At 44.6% G+C, this 15,595-nt stretch overlaps 1 protein-coding gene across 1 annotated transcript in view; it reads left to right on the top strand.

The window, feature by feature from the left end:
• The window catches only part of FRMD4A (FERM domain containing 4A), a 215,620-nt gene that overhangs the window by 132,492 nt on the left and 67,533 nt on the right, over positions 1-15,595 (top strand). The window contains exons 5-7 of the mRNA XM_026091166.1: positions 2,447-2,531; positions 7,783-7,839; positions 10,968-10,990. Of these exons, the coding sequence (XP_025946951.1) occupies positions 2,447-2,531; positions 7,783-7,839; positions 10,968-10,990 (165 nt within the window). The remainder of the gene's footprint in view (positions 1-2,446; positions 2,532-7,782; positions 7,840-10,967; positions 10,991-15,595) is intronic.

Here is a 15,595-nt window from a genome sequence, read left to right as displayed (position 1 = left end):
ATAGGAGGAGGTCTGACAGAGATTCATAATCGGGCAAAAAAAATGTCTTTCCCTCCCCTTCCAGCACTGGCTGTGAATTCAAGGGAGCCTGCTCCAGTTTGGGTTTTCAGAGCTTGCCACACAGCAAATCTCGCAAGAGTTCTCTCTGCAAATCTGTCTTCTTTCAGTAGCACCAATTTCCCGGTGCACATGCTTTGTATTTGTCTGGGTGCATGTGTGAGAGCCAGTAGCTCACCAGCACGCTTTCCACTCTGCAGATCACTTGAGAACTGGCTTTTCTTTGTGAAGATGAACTATCATGTGCAGGCTCTGGGCTCTGAAGAGACTCATTTTTACACAGAAAATGATCCGTGTATGTGTCTATGTGGAAAGCCTTGGGAAAGATCTTTGCAGCCTTACGAAATGCAATATTGCCCTCTAGTGATCAGCAGGATGGTCTTGTTTGATCTGCTGATGAAACAAAAAGCATTTTTGCTAATCTTCACCATCATTTAAAAAATGGGACAGATTTTTCTTCTTTCATCCAACCCTGGAATTAAAGATTGTACTGTCACACATTGGAGAGCATTGGTAGGGGTAATAAGCAAAGGAGGTTCTTCAAGAATAGCAGTAGGTGTAAAATTATCATTTTTCTCCATGAATTCAGCAGATGGAAAGCCAGCTGCACTCAGAAGGCAGATCTAGCAAGAAGGTGCCTTTTAATGCGGTGTCTTTTTTGCATTTCTAAAGCCAAATATCTTTTTACTTGCCAAAAAAGAGGCAGTTTCAAGGACAGTACGTGAAACACTGTGGAAACTAGAAAAAATTAGGAAAAAGTTGAGTTTTTATTCTTGATCCCTTATAGAACATTTGAATGTATTCCTTCTTTTTTTTTTAATTTAACATTTGAACTATTCTGGAGGGGGAGGAGAAGGGATAAGAGTCAGAGAAGTTCAGCAGATGAACAAAAAAATCCTCAAAATGTTTCTCTCACTCTAATAAGTAAATAGTTCACTGGACCTGTCAGGAAAGAAACCGTTTTGAAGGGTCTTCAGAAGACACTTGGGAGCACTACAAAGCTTTGGCCTTTACCCCTAAAAAGGTTACATTTAAGGCCCTGGATTCTGCAAATAGCTCGCTGTGGACAATCTCTTTAACGCTTGAGTGCAGCCCCAGGAGTTTCAGCAGGTCTCGGCAGCTCTGCTCCCAGACAGCAGGGTCAGAGAGTAAGATTTCCATGTAACTGGGCCCTGCATCTCAACCCAGATTTCTAAGGGACCTCATTGTTTTTTTAAGTTCCTGACGCAGACAGCATTTCTCTGGCACCTTCCCTATTCTAATTGCCCCTGACAAGGCATGATAGTAGTGGAATTTAGGTAAGGAGCATTGCTGCCACTGTATTGCAACTTAAAGATCACTCTAAATCAGAGTAGGCAGGTTTATGTATTTTTCTCCTTAATCAAAATATAAGATAAATGCAAAATTCATCTTAATCATTCTCTGAATCCACCCAGGCTTTCTCTGTTACCATAGGAACCTTAAAAACACACAAGATATGTATATGCAATGACCAATTATCAACTTCAGTGGTATCTTGCACTTATTTTATCTTAACTTCTTTCCCTGAAAGGTCACAGAGCAGAATTAAGGGCTAGAGTCTATTCAAGCTGGTGGCAAAGCTCTCATAGAGTTCATATTGCCGAAGAACCAAAGCTTTAAAGCAAGCAGAACATGGAATAATGAATTGATTCATACATATGGTGAATTTTTCAACATAATTGCAAATATTTGGGGTATTCAGCCAATGCAAGTGAGTGGTTTTTCTAAAACTGAGGGTTTGGGCTGGGCAGGTTTTTACTGAGTTCTGAGAAATCATTTCACCCTCTGCTCAAAAGATTACATTATTGTCCTTCCTAGTCACCCCCAGTATCGCTACTCATTGTACTGGCAAATTGTGCAAGGTCCTTAGCTATTCCTGGCCGCTTACTTGCAAGCATAGCTGCTACATGCCAGCTGCTGAAATACATGAAGAAGCCTTTATAAAAATTACCTGATGCAGAGCTAAAGTGCCCAGGGAAGAAATCCAGAAGTGGATTTCTAGTAGCGAACATGTTGCAAAACGCAGCACAGAAATGGACAGGTTAGGTAAAGGAGTGAAAAAGAAATGCCACCATATGATGGAGAATGGAGGGAAGTCTGCAAACAAACAAAACGAAAGATGAGAAACAAAATAATCTATGTAATGATCCAACTCCTTTGGTATGGCTGGGGCTGTGCTGAGTGATCGCATCCTACGGCACACTCAAGCCTCTTTCTTCCTCCCAGTCTCCCTGTCGTAAGCGGAAAAATTTGTTTTCGGGAGACTCGTCATGACGCTGTTGACTACATTCTGCATGTCATGAGTCCATTTTCACGTTTTGCCCTACAGTTTTCCCACGTATCTCACCTCTGTTGCTGTCCCTTCCAGGTTCTACATTGAAAGCATCTCCTATCTAAAGGATAATGCCACCATCGAGCTGTTTTTCTTGAATGCCAAGTCCTGCATCTATAAGGTAAGGACTGTGGGAGCTCTCGAGGGCAGTGTGGTGGCTCCAAAGAGCCGAGGCACCCCACCTGCGTCTGCGGGCTTGCCCGCCCGCATCCCCTGCCCCAGTTCATACTGTTTGAAGAGGGAAATACCCACGGCGCACCCGTGGAAATGAAGGAGAAGGTGAGGAGCTGCGCATTGCGAGGGAGTGGTAGGGAGACCCCGATGGGGCCATGTCAGCAACAAGCCCCCGCTGCCTGGGGGTCCCGGCTGACAGGGAGCCGTTACACCCACACCCAGCCCGCAAGGAGACGGCAACACCTCTCCCTCCTGAGGGCGCCGCAGTCCCCCTTAATCCCTGGCCTCCCCCTCCTCCGCCTCCCACCCCTCCATCTTCTCTAACCACCTCGGCGCTTGGGCGCAGCTTCCCTTTCCGAGAGACGCTCTGAGCTAAAGCCTCCGGGAATAACTTGTGAGGCGGACAGGAGGGCATGCGTAGCTGTTCAGATGATAAGCTGGCTTGTATTTAAAAGGAAATTTCCGATTTTATGTTAAAACCCCGCTTTTTCGGGAGCTGCTGCGGCCCGCGCTCAGTGGATGCCGTTAGCGGTTCCCGCCCGAGGAGGGCGGCAGTGGCCGCGCGGGCTACGGCGCGGGCGCCATCTTGTGGTGTAAGGAGCGAGCGTGTGTGTGTGAATGTGTGATTGTGTGTGTGTGTGTAAAGTGTGAGAGGGTATGTGAGGGTGTGCATGTGTGTGTGTGAGGAAAGTGTGAGAGAGTATGTGTGAGGGTGTGTGACAGGAGAGTGTGTGCGTGCATGTGTGTGTGCATGGGTGCACACGTGTGTGAGGAAAGTGTGAGAGAGTATGTGTGAGGGTGTGTGACAGAAGTGTGTGTGTGCATGAGTGTGTGCAAGAGTGGGGATGTCTGAGAGTGGGGGTGTGTGAGTAAGCCTGGGGGGTTGTGAGAGTGTGACAGGGTGTGTGACAGTGTGACTGTATGCAAGTGTGTGTGTCTGGGAGAGTGAGTGTGCAAGGGAAGTGCGAGAGAGTATGAGGGAGGGTTTGTGTGAGTATGTTTGTGAGAGTGTGAGGGAAAATGTGTGTAAGAGTATATATTACTGTGAGAGTGTGTGAGAGAGTTGTGTGTCGGGGGGTGAGCGTGTGTGTGAATAGTATGTGGGTGCGCAGTATGAATGTGTGTGTTTCTGTGGGTGTGTTTTGGGGGGAGTGTCTGTGTCCATGAGTACACAGAGTGAGTGGAAGGGGGATGTGTGTGTGTGTGTGTGTGTGTGTGTATTGAAGGCCATGTTGTACAGCATCAGGCCATACACAGAGAAATGTTTTTTGTGCCAAAAATAGCCCAGCCTTGTAGGCTATTGAAAACACGAGCCTGTTATCATCAGGGCCGTAAACCAGAGCTACCTGTTGTAAGGCACTCTGTGTGCCAGAGATAAGGGCTTTCTGGCTCGGGCTGCTGCCATTACCCCAGCTGGAGCGCCGGTGGCAGAGCTGCAGAGTTGATTTCTGCGATGCGACAAGCCGAGCGCACAAGTGGAAGGGGCAGAGTCCGGAAAATTAACCTCAGAGCCCGAGAGCAGGTTTCCAGCCCTGCTGGGTCCTGCCTGAGAACTATCAGGTCAGCCCTTACACGATCAGACTTTTCCCCTCCCCGTAGTCACTGAAACTTTCTGGCCTTCTGTTTCCTGTACTGCATGGCTTGAACCTGCTGAGTCCCGGTAAAGGCTGGCTGGTTAAGGACTTTGCCAGGTGGGCTGGAGGGGTGACTTGAACTGTGGGACTGGGAGAGGCCTCTCGACAGCTATATTCCCTGAAATAGAGCTATATTCCCTCCTACCTCACGCTGCACTGGCAGAAGCCATTCCCAGTGATTGACCTCCCATCTGCTGGTGAGGAAGTGGCAGGAAAGGACATCTGTAGTCGGCCGGTCATTGTGCCTTTGTCCCACCACCCTAAGCAGGCTTGTGAACTGCTGAGCAAACCAGTTTACATGAAATCTGGGGTTTAGTTTCCTGTCATCTGCATGTCCTAAAATGCAGGGACTAACTTTGCATGTCCTAAAATGCAGGGTAAAATAGGGGGAGCCAGAAAATGCCATTTTTCCAGTGCAGTGGGATGAGGCAGGGTTGCTGAGATGAGCTTTGCAGAGCTTTGCTCTCTGGCAAGGCTGCAATTAGATGTGCTTACTCAGCCCTCTCCAGCAACAAGCTCAGTGAGCATCACATTTTGGTTCCTGGGGAAAAGTTCCTTTTTGGAGTATTGCCAGGAAAAGCTTACACTGCTGTTCTTTTTTTGGAGAAAGCTTAAGAAGAAGAAGAAGAAGAAGAAGAAAAAGTGCCTACAGATCTAGGTTGTTCTATTTTAGTCTGACCTCTCCCGAAACCATTACTCTGCACATTCAAGCTGACTGTCATCTCCATCCAAAAATAGCCTTGTTGGCTTCCCAGTCTCCCTCACAAGTCTTTCCCTGTCTGACTTCCTGCCACAGTCAAGCATTGCTCTGTTATTAAAAAGGGTGCTGAATTTGAAAGGTGGGTGCAAGATCTCTGCTCAGACACAGGGCGAGCACCCAGCCAGCATGCCTGAAGGAATCCTCTAGGTATAGAAAAGGGGATTCAGTATCTAGGCACAACCAGTGCTTGTCCTCCCTGCAACTAGCAAGTGTTGCAAACTCCCAGACCTTGAAAGTTTCCTTGTTAGATGAAAAGGTTCCTTGCTGGACTCACCCCAGGCTCACCCTGCAGCCAGGAAAGGCCATACTCCATATATTACAGCTGTAGTTCCTAGCTCTATGCTAGTAGCTCAGACCTTCCCACATTTCTCAGTTCTCCAGACACATACCCTCACATGTCCCCATGCACAGGGCTTCTCATGTTGGGAGAAAGAAAAGTGAGAGGCCGGATTAGGTTGGGGCTGCAGGTCTGCTGGAGTTGCTAGCTGGATCTGTGTTGGGCCCTGTCCTACTCTGCCTGTGCATAGGGCTCCTTTTGACCCATCCTGTTGTGTACTGAGAAATTCAGCTATACAGCCACTGACCCACACACCCAAACCCTTGTCACAGGACTAGCACAGCTGACATTGGCCAAAAGGGCCAAGTAACATCTGTACTACCAAACAAGACAGGGCCTTGACATCAAGCACTGTCCCACTGTCAGTCATGCTGTTGAATTATTAGCATGCTCTGGCACGCGTTTTGGCCTGTGCCAACTAGCCCTCTCCCAGATATTGCTTGGGCAGTGTTCAGGGAAGAACACCTGTTCCCAAGATGCGATATAGATGAGATGTAACACCCCTGTTTGGAATGGGGAGAAAGGAACGGTGTTTAGTCATGAGCTGTACTGTGCCATGTACCCTTAGGGCCAGTGAATGGGCCCTGGCCCACTTCACCTACCAGTATGGACTAGCCATAACACTGGCATGTGGTTGCAGAAGCTGATTTGTCCATATTCTACCTGGTGCATCAAAGACAGAGGAAGACCAGGCGCTCTGATTCCTCCTGGGCCTATTCTACATGATCCCTTGCTATCAGATATGCCTGAAAGCCCCAGTCTGGCCCTGTTTATAGTTGATTCAATTTATCACACCAGCCACCTTCCCTTGGCACACGCACACCATTAGTGCAGGTGCCTGTGTGAATCAGACAGTTTAGCTGAACGGGGGAAGGTGTGTTCATTGCCTGTGGCAGAGCTGGTCTTCGTTCCTCAGGGAATCATTATGAAGGAGGTGAGGCAAGTGCTTATTTTAAAAAGCTGGCACTGGTGAAAGCCAAGGACACCTGGATTTTATCCTCTGTTTTGTTCCCTTTGTTTTTTACTTTGCCAGGGACGAGCCAACACAGCAATTGTGGCTTGTAAATGAGGTGTGGCCATTGCTTGGCTGGAGCATGGATCACAACAGTGATCTATATTTAGATCACTCAGTTCTTTCCAGATGAAGTAAAATATTAAAAACAGCAGTTTAAATAAATACAGCAGAAAAGCCAGCACAGGTGTGAGCTGAACAGTGACCCATGTACATGTACTGCTATGGCCACATAGGAGACTGCGTAGGAAATCTAGTTGCAAGATTGAGACCAAAACTGTATCTCTGGAGAAGCAGCCCATTATGTTCCCAAAAGCTGACATTTGTCAGGAGCCAGAGACTTGGGAAAAGTGCACTTGGCCATGAGATTAACAGTCCTGCCTCCTATCCCAAACATCTTTGATGGATCTGCATCCCACACATTCAGACGGAGCAGTGCCCAGGCCCTCTGTCCTGTGGCCCTGTGTTCCCCAGAGTCAGACAGCCGGGTGCGTGACACCAGCCACCAGCACATGGCTCATAGGTGCCTGGGGAGATGCTGCAATGCCTGACTATGGCTGGAGGTTTCTGACCTAAGTCCCACAATCAGAGGTCCTCTGGACCTCCCTGCTACACTCCGGCACCACAGTCCTCTGCTGTTCCACTATCCAGCACAACACCATCTCAGGCACAATAGAAGAAGGATCTTGAGAGGACTGGATGAGGCCATCAGAGTCCTTCGTGTGACCACAGTGTCCAAGCATAACCCCCACAATTTTACCCGACCTTCCACAATTGGTTTTATCAGTGGCTCCATTCCTATAGAATGGAGCAGTTTAGATCTGGCAAGAGATTTGCTTTCACAGGTCGTTCCCAAAACAATCCCAGCCCCAATGCTTACAGGGATGAAGGGGCCAAAACCAGAACTCCCATCCTGTAGGACAGAATATGGCTCTTCTTCCTGTGAATTTAGCCTGGACAAGGGCCAGAAAAGTTCTGCATAGGCTTTGACACAACTTCAGTGAAGACAAATTCTCTCATTTCCTTGCTTCTGTGAGCCAAGGACAAAGCTGTGTTCCCCTGAAACATGGGTGGTATTTTATGGAGAAAACATGTTTTTTTCCCAGATTACCTTTCACTAAATCACACAAGAAAATAAAAATGACCCTGACACCCCACCACCACCTGCCTTCTCCTCCCTCCTGCCCAGGAATCCCTTCATGCCACATCCAGTTATGCTTCATTTAGCAAGCCATTACACTGAATATTTGGCTTTCTCCACATCACAGTGAGCAGGTTCAGCCTTACTTTGGTCTCCAGGATCATAGGGAATGCTTTGAAGCCTAGCCAGGGGAGAAAACTGGCACTGCATGCTTCACTGTGCAGTAGCCAGGAGGAGATGCATGTTCTTCTTGCAGGGGCTCAAACTGACCGAACTTTCTGTCTTTCTCTTTTTTGTTTTTTTCATCTTTCAAGGAACTCATTGAGGTTGATAGTGAAGTGGTGTTTGAACTGGCCGCCTACATCTTGCAGGTAAGCAGCAGCCTTCTCTTGCTTTATGATTTTTTGTGTTGCATCAGACGTCTTGGTGACCTGCAGAATCACACCAAAAGGGCTGAAAAGAAGTGGCAGGATTCTCAAAATTGCAGGAGAAAAAAAGAAATTGGGACCTGTAATGCTCATTTATAACCATAGTAGGGCTGAGGAGGGGTTAAAATGTGACTGAACAGTCCCCAGAGCAGGATGGGAATGACTGTGACTCTCAAGGCCTGTCTCCTGCTTCTGTGGAAGTGATCTGTGCTAGCTGCTTTTTCCTTTCTTGTCTCTGGTAGCATGCTCACTGCCACAGTGGGACACAGGGCCTGTAGCTCTGCCTTGACACATGGACAGGGTGGGAAAGGGCCATGTGCTGTCCTCATTCATGGAATCTCAAGGGAATGCCCCACATCCCGTGCCCATGGATCTGCAGGACACAAGTGCAGCACTGTGATTCTTTCCCAGTGACGTATGGGAATAGTTATCTGTCCTTTTCAAACCTGTGGGAGAACGGCAGGAAGGAGGTGGAAGACTAGCACTGGAACAGCACTAACTCCATGCTTCAGAGGGGTTACACTCCCTCTTGACCCAGGCAACTTAGTCTCAGAGTCCCTGTGAACTGAAGGAAAGAGTCCCTCTCTGTGTGGCTGAGATTTGAATGTATGCAGCCTTCAAGTCCTGCCAGGTTTGCCATGAAGATGACCTCTCACTTGTCAGCAGACAAGCTATGAAAATTGTCCTTATGCACTTTTCATCATTTATAACAATGCAAAACAGATACAGAAGGCTCCCAAACCAGAACTTTCCATCCAGGAAGCAGACACCACTGCCCAACATTTTGCATACATAAGTGTATGTTATGCTTGCACCAACGTAGATATTAAAGGCCCTAGGATATGATTTAAAAACAGAAAATTTAAGTCTTGAATGAGATTTCCTAGGTGAAATCCTTATATGATGTGTTCCCCTCCAGTGATTTCTGTTGCATTTGTTTTCCCTTTAGAGCTTGGCCCTGTGAAGATCTCCATTAGAAAGCTTCTGTATGTGCACCTGTCTGTATTCCCCAATGTGGACAGAAAGGCTCAAAGACTTACCAAAAACCTCCTTCAGAAACAAAAATTGTGTCCTGCTCTGCCGGAAGAGGGAAGGGCCAGAGAGCAGATTACCAGCAGAGCTTAGTAAATCTGTGGTTCCCAAAGAGGAATCTCTTCAGGATAATGGAAGTGGGTTTTGTGAAAGATCCCTTTTTATGAGCATTCATGGCTGTGGGAGCAGATCAGAGATAATTGTCAGATGATTCTTGTTCCCCTTTTTTCAGTGTAGTTTTTAATCTCTTTCTTGTCAGCCATGAAGCTATGAGGATCCATGTGAGCAGAAAAGCTTTCTCATCAGACTGCCCTAATAAATAACAAAGCATTGCACTTCTGTAGCACTTTTCATGTGAAAATTACTTCAGGAAGCAATTAATGCGTAGGGATTTGAATCTTCATTAAGATCATTTTATGTAGCAAAAATGGAGCGAGAGCGTCAGGATGAGGGACTCAATTAAAAGCACATTATACAAATTGCATATTGGCATGTTGGGGGAATACACATCAAACAACAGGCTCATTGTGAGAATCAGCAGTAGGGTTATGCATCTATTGTCTGCTCTACCTAACGAATAACGTGAACAATTAGCAATTGTACAACCAGATCCGGATCTGCCACTGTAACCCTCATTGCTGTGTTTGTGTGTTCTTCATCACAGACAAGCACAGGATGTTGCATGTATTCCTGTAGTAGTTTAATGTGTAAATGAAAGCAGTCAAAACAGGCCACACTTCTGCTGTCTGTAACCAGAAATTACTACAACCCATGTTTGTGACAGGATCCAAACAAAACAGGAGGGATCGTACAGCTATCTTCTTTTACTTCTCAGTTTTAACTACAGCATTTAGGTCTGAGAACTGAAGCACAGAGGCTCTACCCCGCAAAATTTTTTTCAGTTTAATATGCTCACACCTGCACAAGTCTGGGGCATATCCCTTGGTTTTTGCTGTGTGTTGAACTATAATTATGATATGCGTGATGATTCCTTCCTGTGAAGCATAGGAGAGCTTGTCTGCCCTTCAGTTTGCTCAGGGGAAAATGGGAAGATACTGGAGGGCTGTCAGAACTCAAGTGATTTAGTCTGCATTCTCACTTCAAAGTGATGTGTTACCAGGACAAACTTACCCCAGCCTCAGGATTAAAGCTTCATTGAATCTGGGCTGAGTGGTTTTGTGGGTGGATCAACGGCTGCAGAGGCAAACACCTGAATGCAAAACCAGGTTCTCTTGGCCGTGAAAACACAAGTTACATTACTGACCAGTTACAAACTACATTATTGCACTGTGCTTTGTATGTAGCTGGCAGCAAATGCAGAGCTTGACATACACTGTGTAAAATGCAATTTGTGCATGGAAAATGCAAAATGTGTATTACATCTATTCAGGAGGTGACTCAGCAGATTTTGAGGGTTCTCCAGATATCCAGTGAGACTCAGATATTAATCTGACTGCTAGAGTGAAACATTACCCAACCCTTTAGCATCATGCTGTGATGGTAATAAATACAGATATTTAGGTATTTACGTAAGGGTACTAAATACTCCCCCAAACACCCAGTGAGGAATTAGAGAAACCACATTCCCTTAACAGCTGAGAGTGAGCTAGGTTATTCAAAATCTGGTTACTAAAATAACCAGAATACTTGTAAGAAGAGTCGGGGTTGTCAGAGTCCACTGAGACTTTGGAGATCTTCTAGTAATGTAACTTCCATATTGAGCAAAAACAATACTTACTTATTTACTAGCATTGTTTCCTGCAGCCTCTTGGGTATCCGCAACCAGAATGAGGAATCATCTCTCCGTGTATTTTGCAAACCTTTAGTGTGTTAGATCTGCCTAGCTTACTGTCATATGTGTCAGGGCACTTGACTTAGTCCATTAGAGACTGGTTCCAGAAAATATTTGAGAAATCTGTTACAAAAGGAAATTGCTGCCAAATGAATTTTGCAAAGTGCAAATCTTGAACAGTAGTTTTCATGTTCTTTTTTTTCTGCTTTTAATAATATATTTTTGCTTTCCATCCTTCATTTTACAGGAGGCAAAAGGAGATTTTTCAAGGTAGGTAAACTTCAATTTTTTTCCATTGTGTGTTGTGAGAATGAGGCTGATGAAATCACTGTGCAAATGATGTGACTCAGTTTGTAGCTGTAGCAACGGGAATGCATTGCTAGAAATCATTTCTTCACAAAACACAGCCTTTGACCAGAGCACACATTGCAAACAGCATTGTTTGTGACTACATTGTTGACAAATGCCTTTGTATGCCCATGAAGTTCAGGAAATAGAGTAGTCTCTGTAAGGAAATTACTAAGGAAATGACTCCACAATTGTTGTTATATCACATTATCCAGCCAGAGGCTTAAAATTCCATTGCTAATTGATATTTCAGCTTGAATTTGGACAGAGTTATCAAAATCAGAATGTAGATGATTGGTTTTTTTTGAAGTTCTGCTATCCTTTGAGCCTAATCTTTAGAAGTGCTGTAAGAAATTCAAAGAGATGACTGTGCTTAGTGTTTCAGAAGACTGCTAATGAAATGCCTCATTTTCCTGTAAGTTGACAGTATCCATGAGTTACACATTAGTGACCAAAGGTCAATATCAGGTGATAGCTGTTTCATGCCTCATGTGAGAAACATGAATGTTCTTTCTCTGAAGCCCAGGAGAACTGTCTGTGCTAAAAATTTTCCATATACCATATATTACATTTGCGGACCTGAACCTGAATTCAGCTGGAGGATCACAACATCCACTGAAGTTGATTTCAAAAAAGAAAACAAGGTGTGAATGGATGAGGTTGAATTGCCAGCAGAGCATGGAGAGGTGTCTGTTTTGTCAGCACTGAGGTACAATGAGAGAAAAGTGCAGATGTATTCTGTAGACCCATAGAAGATAATGAATAACAGAGAGACCAGATAAACATAATATCCCATCTTCTGTTAGACGAAGACTTCTAGCCAGCTAAATACGGACAAATCAGTGAAAAGAGACATTGCATTACAAGTATTGCATGTTTATCCTGGAATGTGAGATGACACAAGGTAACCTTTGATAAAAGGAAGTTCAAGTTCTGCCTTATCATTTCTCAGAACCTTAATCAGCTTGCAAAATCCTGACAAGCATCTGACCACAGAAACACAAGCCCAGTCTTGCTTCATTATTCAGCTCCACCCACTTCAGAATAACTCCGTTATCAGCAGTGTTTATTTAGGGGGCACTGGAAAACATTTGGCTCTTCTACTTGCTGTCTGGTTTTCCATACCCTGCCAAGTGATTAGCCCAGAACAGCTGGACCCAGCAGAGTTTTGCCATTCAAACCTTTGATAAACCACATCTTCCATTGGTTTTGCTGTAAAGAACACTATTTAAAGTTTCTTAGAATATCCTGGACATGAGGAAAACACATTCAAAAAGCATATTTCAGCCTAGCTTTGTATGAAACCCAGGACAGAAAGGAATCAGTTAGATGGCTTGGGGTAATACGACCGAGAGCATTTTGTCTTCAGGTATCCATTTCCATACCTGGAAATAGCCATGGAAAGCATCCATCTGCTCAAAACTCTTTGATGTCCCTTACAAAAGGAGTGATTGAGTTTACCACAGTGCATTTGGCTAGGCATCAAGACCACAGAAGATACCATAACACATGATGTTAACTGCTTTCTCCATGGTGGTGTGACAGTTATCACCATCACCATTAAAACAGTTAGCTCTTAGTACTTTTCACCTGTGGATCTCAAAGGTTTTAAGTGGAAGGTGGTAACCTTACATCCAGGTCATAGGCAGAGAAGTGGTGCTATAATAACAACTTGTTGGCATACTGACACTGCCAGGGATCTCAAGTTATAAATGGGCTTTGGAGGTAAAGCAAGCTGCCGTATTAACAGAGTTTAAAGCTTTTTGTTGGAGGAAGGTAGAAGAAACCTACCCTGACCCTCTATGTTCTAGGAGTAGACTTAGCATCTTTAGGGTTGCCTATCCAGCAGCTTCTATCTAATGTGCACTGACAAGGGTTTACGTGCTGGGTGAGATCCACGTGCTACTGAAGTCAACATGAGGTCATTGTGGTCAAGACTTTGCCCACTGAGATGTGTGGTTATTCATATCAGCAGTGTAAAATCTGAGAGGCAAATCAAGCCTGGGGCCAGCAAGAGTAACTGCAAATGGAGACAAATGTTCTGACTTCTGTTAGGGCTGAAGTTGACTTCAGTGTCTGAGGCTAGTTGTTGTTGAAATGTTGCTTGTATTAGAATTGGCTATTCTTTGAAACAGGAAAGCTCTGCAGTTGCCAAATATCTTGCTGCTGAGATTTAAAGAAAATATGCTGTGGATGGCAGCATACATTGTGCAAAGGCTGAACTCTTCAATCCCTGCTTTGTTTTTAAAGAAAAAAAGTTAATTCTAAAGAGTTGCATGCTCGGAATGCAAACTGCAGATTTCCACACATGTATTGTCTACTGCCACCATCAAATTTACAGCCTGTAAGACTGCACATTTCTTTTTGGCCTTGATCCAAGAAAGGACATAAGCACTGACTCATTCCTAACGATGGCAGAATTGCTATTCCCATGGGAGCCTTCCTGTGAGTTGCTGCTGATCACCTCAGGTGCTATGATATCTGACATCAAATTGTCACAGCTTCAGCTATGGGTTGGCACCTGTGCATGGTGGCCTTAGCACAATTAACCCCGTTAACCCCAAACCCTATTGCACCCAGGTAGATCACAGGGGACTGGTTCAGGCCTGCTGAATGCAGTTGCAAGTCTGCTTTTTAGGTCTCATGGAAGCTCAAAAAACAGAACTGATTTTACAAAATCCGGGAGGCAGTTTTCCAAACTTGTGAACTGCTGCACCTACAATGACAGCAGCTGTCACTGCTGCTTTTGAGGAACTCATCCCATAGCTGGGAATAATAGCTGTGCTCATAGTACTCTGCTTTCCTTTCCTCAAACAGGACTTGTGTGCCATTTCAAGCACACATGTCCTACGTCCTTCGGTAGGGTATCATCATGCATGAGTCTTTCAGTGCTGATTCTGGCTACCTAGCAGCAGCGCCTAACTCGAGCGTCACGATGACTGCCCGGTGTCTGGTAAGCCTGGAGAGCAAGTAGCTTGAATCGCCCTAGGAAAAGTATTTCTCAGGGTTTGCTGCAAGTGGCCTGCTCCAGTTCAGTGTTTTGCAAGCAGAATTGTACAAAGGGCGCATTTCTGATTTGATACAGATTTAAGCAAAACTTGAGGCAGGTATTACTGCTCAGCTAGGTTTTAAAATAAAAAGTTATTCACCTTAAGAAGTTCCTAGTCCTTTGTTCATTAAAGGACAACGGTTTTCACTTTATTTAAGAGACTCCCCAAATGCTTCAGCTGACAGGACTGAAAAAGGCTTTCATTTAGGCTGGGATATACCACTGAATATAGGACAATCAGGTAGCCATGTTCAGTTGATTCTCAGGATGAACAGGACACTTAAGATTTGATCTGTGCTTTTTGATACCAGTAACAAAATTTTTTGACTTCAAAGGTACAGAATCGCATGTGTAAAGCTCCTAAAATAGTATCCTGCAGACAGATGTAAAGCTTATTAGCTCAAGCTAATATTGTTTCTAGTCAGGAGCTGATTCATTCTTGGTTGGCAGAGCATGGGCAGGACAAGTTTAGATTCCTCTGATAAACCCAGGTCATATAGGTGTGACCCTCTTTAGGCCTGTATACAAGGTGGCACTGGAGTGTCCTTGCTAATTTTAAGGGGAGCAGAGTATATTGTTAAAAGAGTTGAGATTTTCCCTCTAAATTAGTTCTGGATTCAGAGTCTGACATTGATCAACATCTTTGGAGAAACTCACACTGACTTTAGTTTTAAATGTGCAGAATCCAGCTCTTCAACCTTAAACAGCAGCTATGTCAAGGCAGCCAGAAATAACATACACTGATCATTTATCCCCATTTTGGGGAGGGAAAAGAAAGGCCTAAATTTAAAAAAAAAAACTGAAATGTTGCAGCTAGTTCCTGAGACAGGCTCTCATTGCTAGACTTCCTCCAGTCAAGAAATATGAGACATTTTGAATGAAGTGCAGCACTTCCTGCAAAATTTGAACATGGGAGGAAAGCAAAGGGCCAGCTTGCCTTTAAGTTGAATTTTACAATAATATCAAGGTAATGGCAGGTGGTCATCTAACACAATTTCAAGCTTACCTTTCCTTCTATGTAATCAAGTGCCATTTAAACAATTAGAATTCATTAAGGGATTACAGCCTGCATCCTTCCATCTTGCAGCCTCATGGAGGAGATCCTAAATCTCTGACTGTGTATTTCTTCTTGCATTCAACAGAGTTAATTACCATGCTGAGAAGAGGTGAGAACTTTCACCTGCAATTTGGTTTTGTAACTGATTGTTGTTACTACATATGCTGGAATATGTATGGATTTTCTGAGACATAATTGCATATGTAATCTTGCTCAAAGTTATTGCAGGCAATTGGCAAAAAAACAGTTTTTCACGAAATCCTTATGAAGTGCCTATATAGTCCTTTTACCCGCATATGTAGACAGAGATCTTGAGATTTGGAGACTGATTTATTTGGCCAAGACTCTAAACAGGCAGCACCAGGACTAAGACCAGAACTCAGGAGTTCCTGTTTTCTAGGTCCATTCTTTAGCCAAGCAA

This window comes from Apteryx rowi, unplaced genomic scaffold, assembly GCF_003343035.1.
Source record: "Apteryx rowi isolate R43461 unplaced genomic scaffold, aptRow1 scaffold_9, whole genome shotgun sequence".
Lineage (NCBI taxonomy): Eukaryota > Metazoa > Chordata > Aves > Apterygiformes > Apterygidae > Apteryx > Apteryx rowi.
Note: the sequence above shows the minus strand (reverse complement) of the source record. Positions and strands in the feature narration are given on the sequence as shown.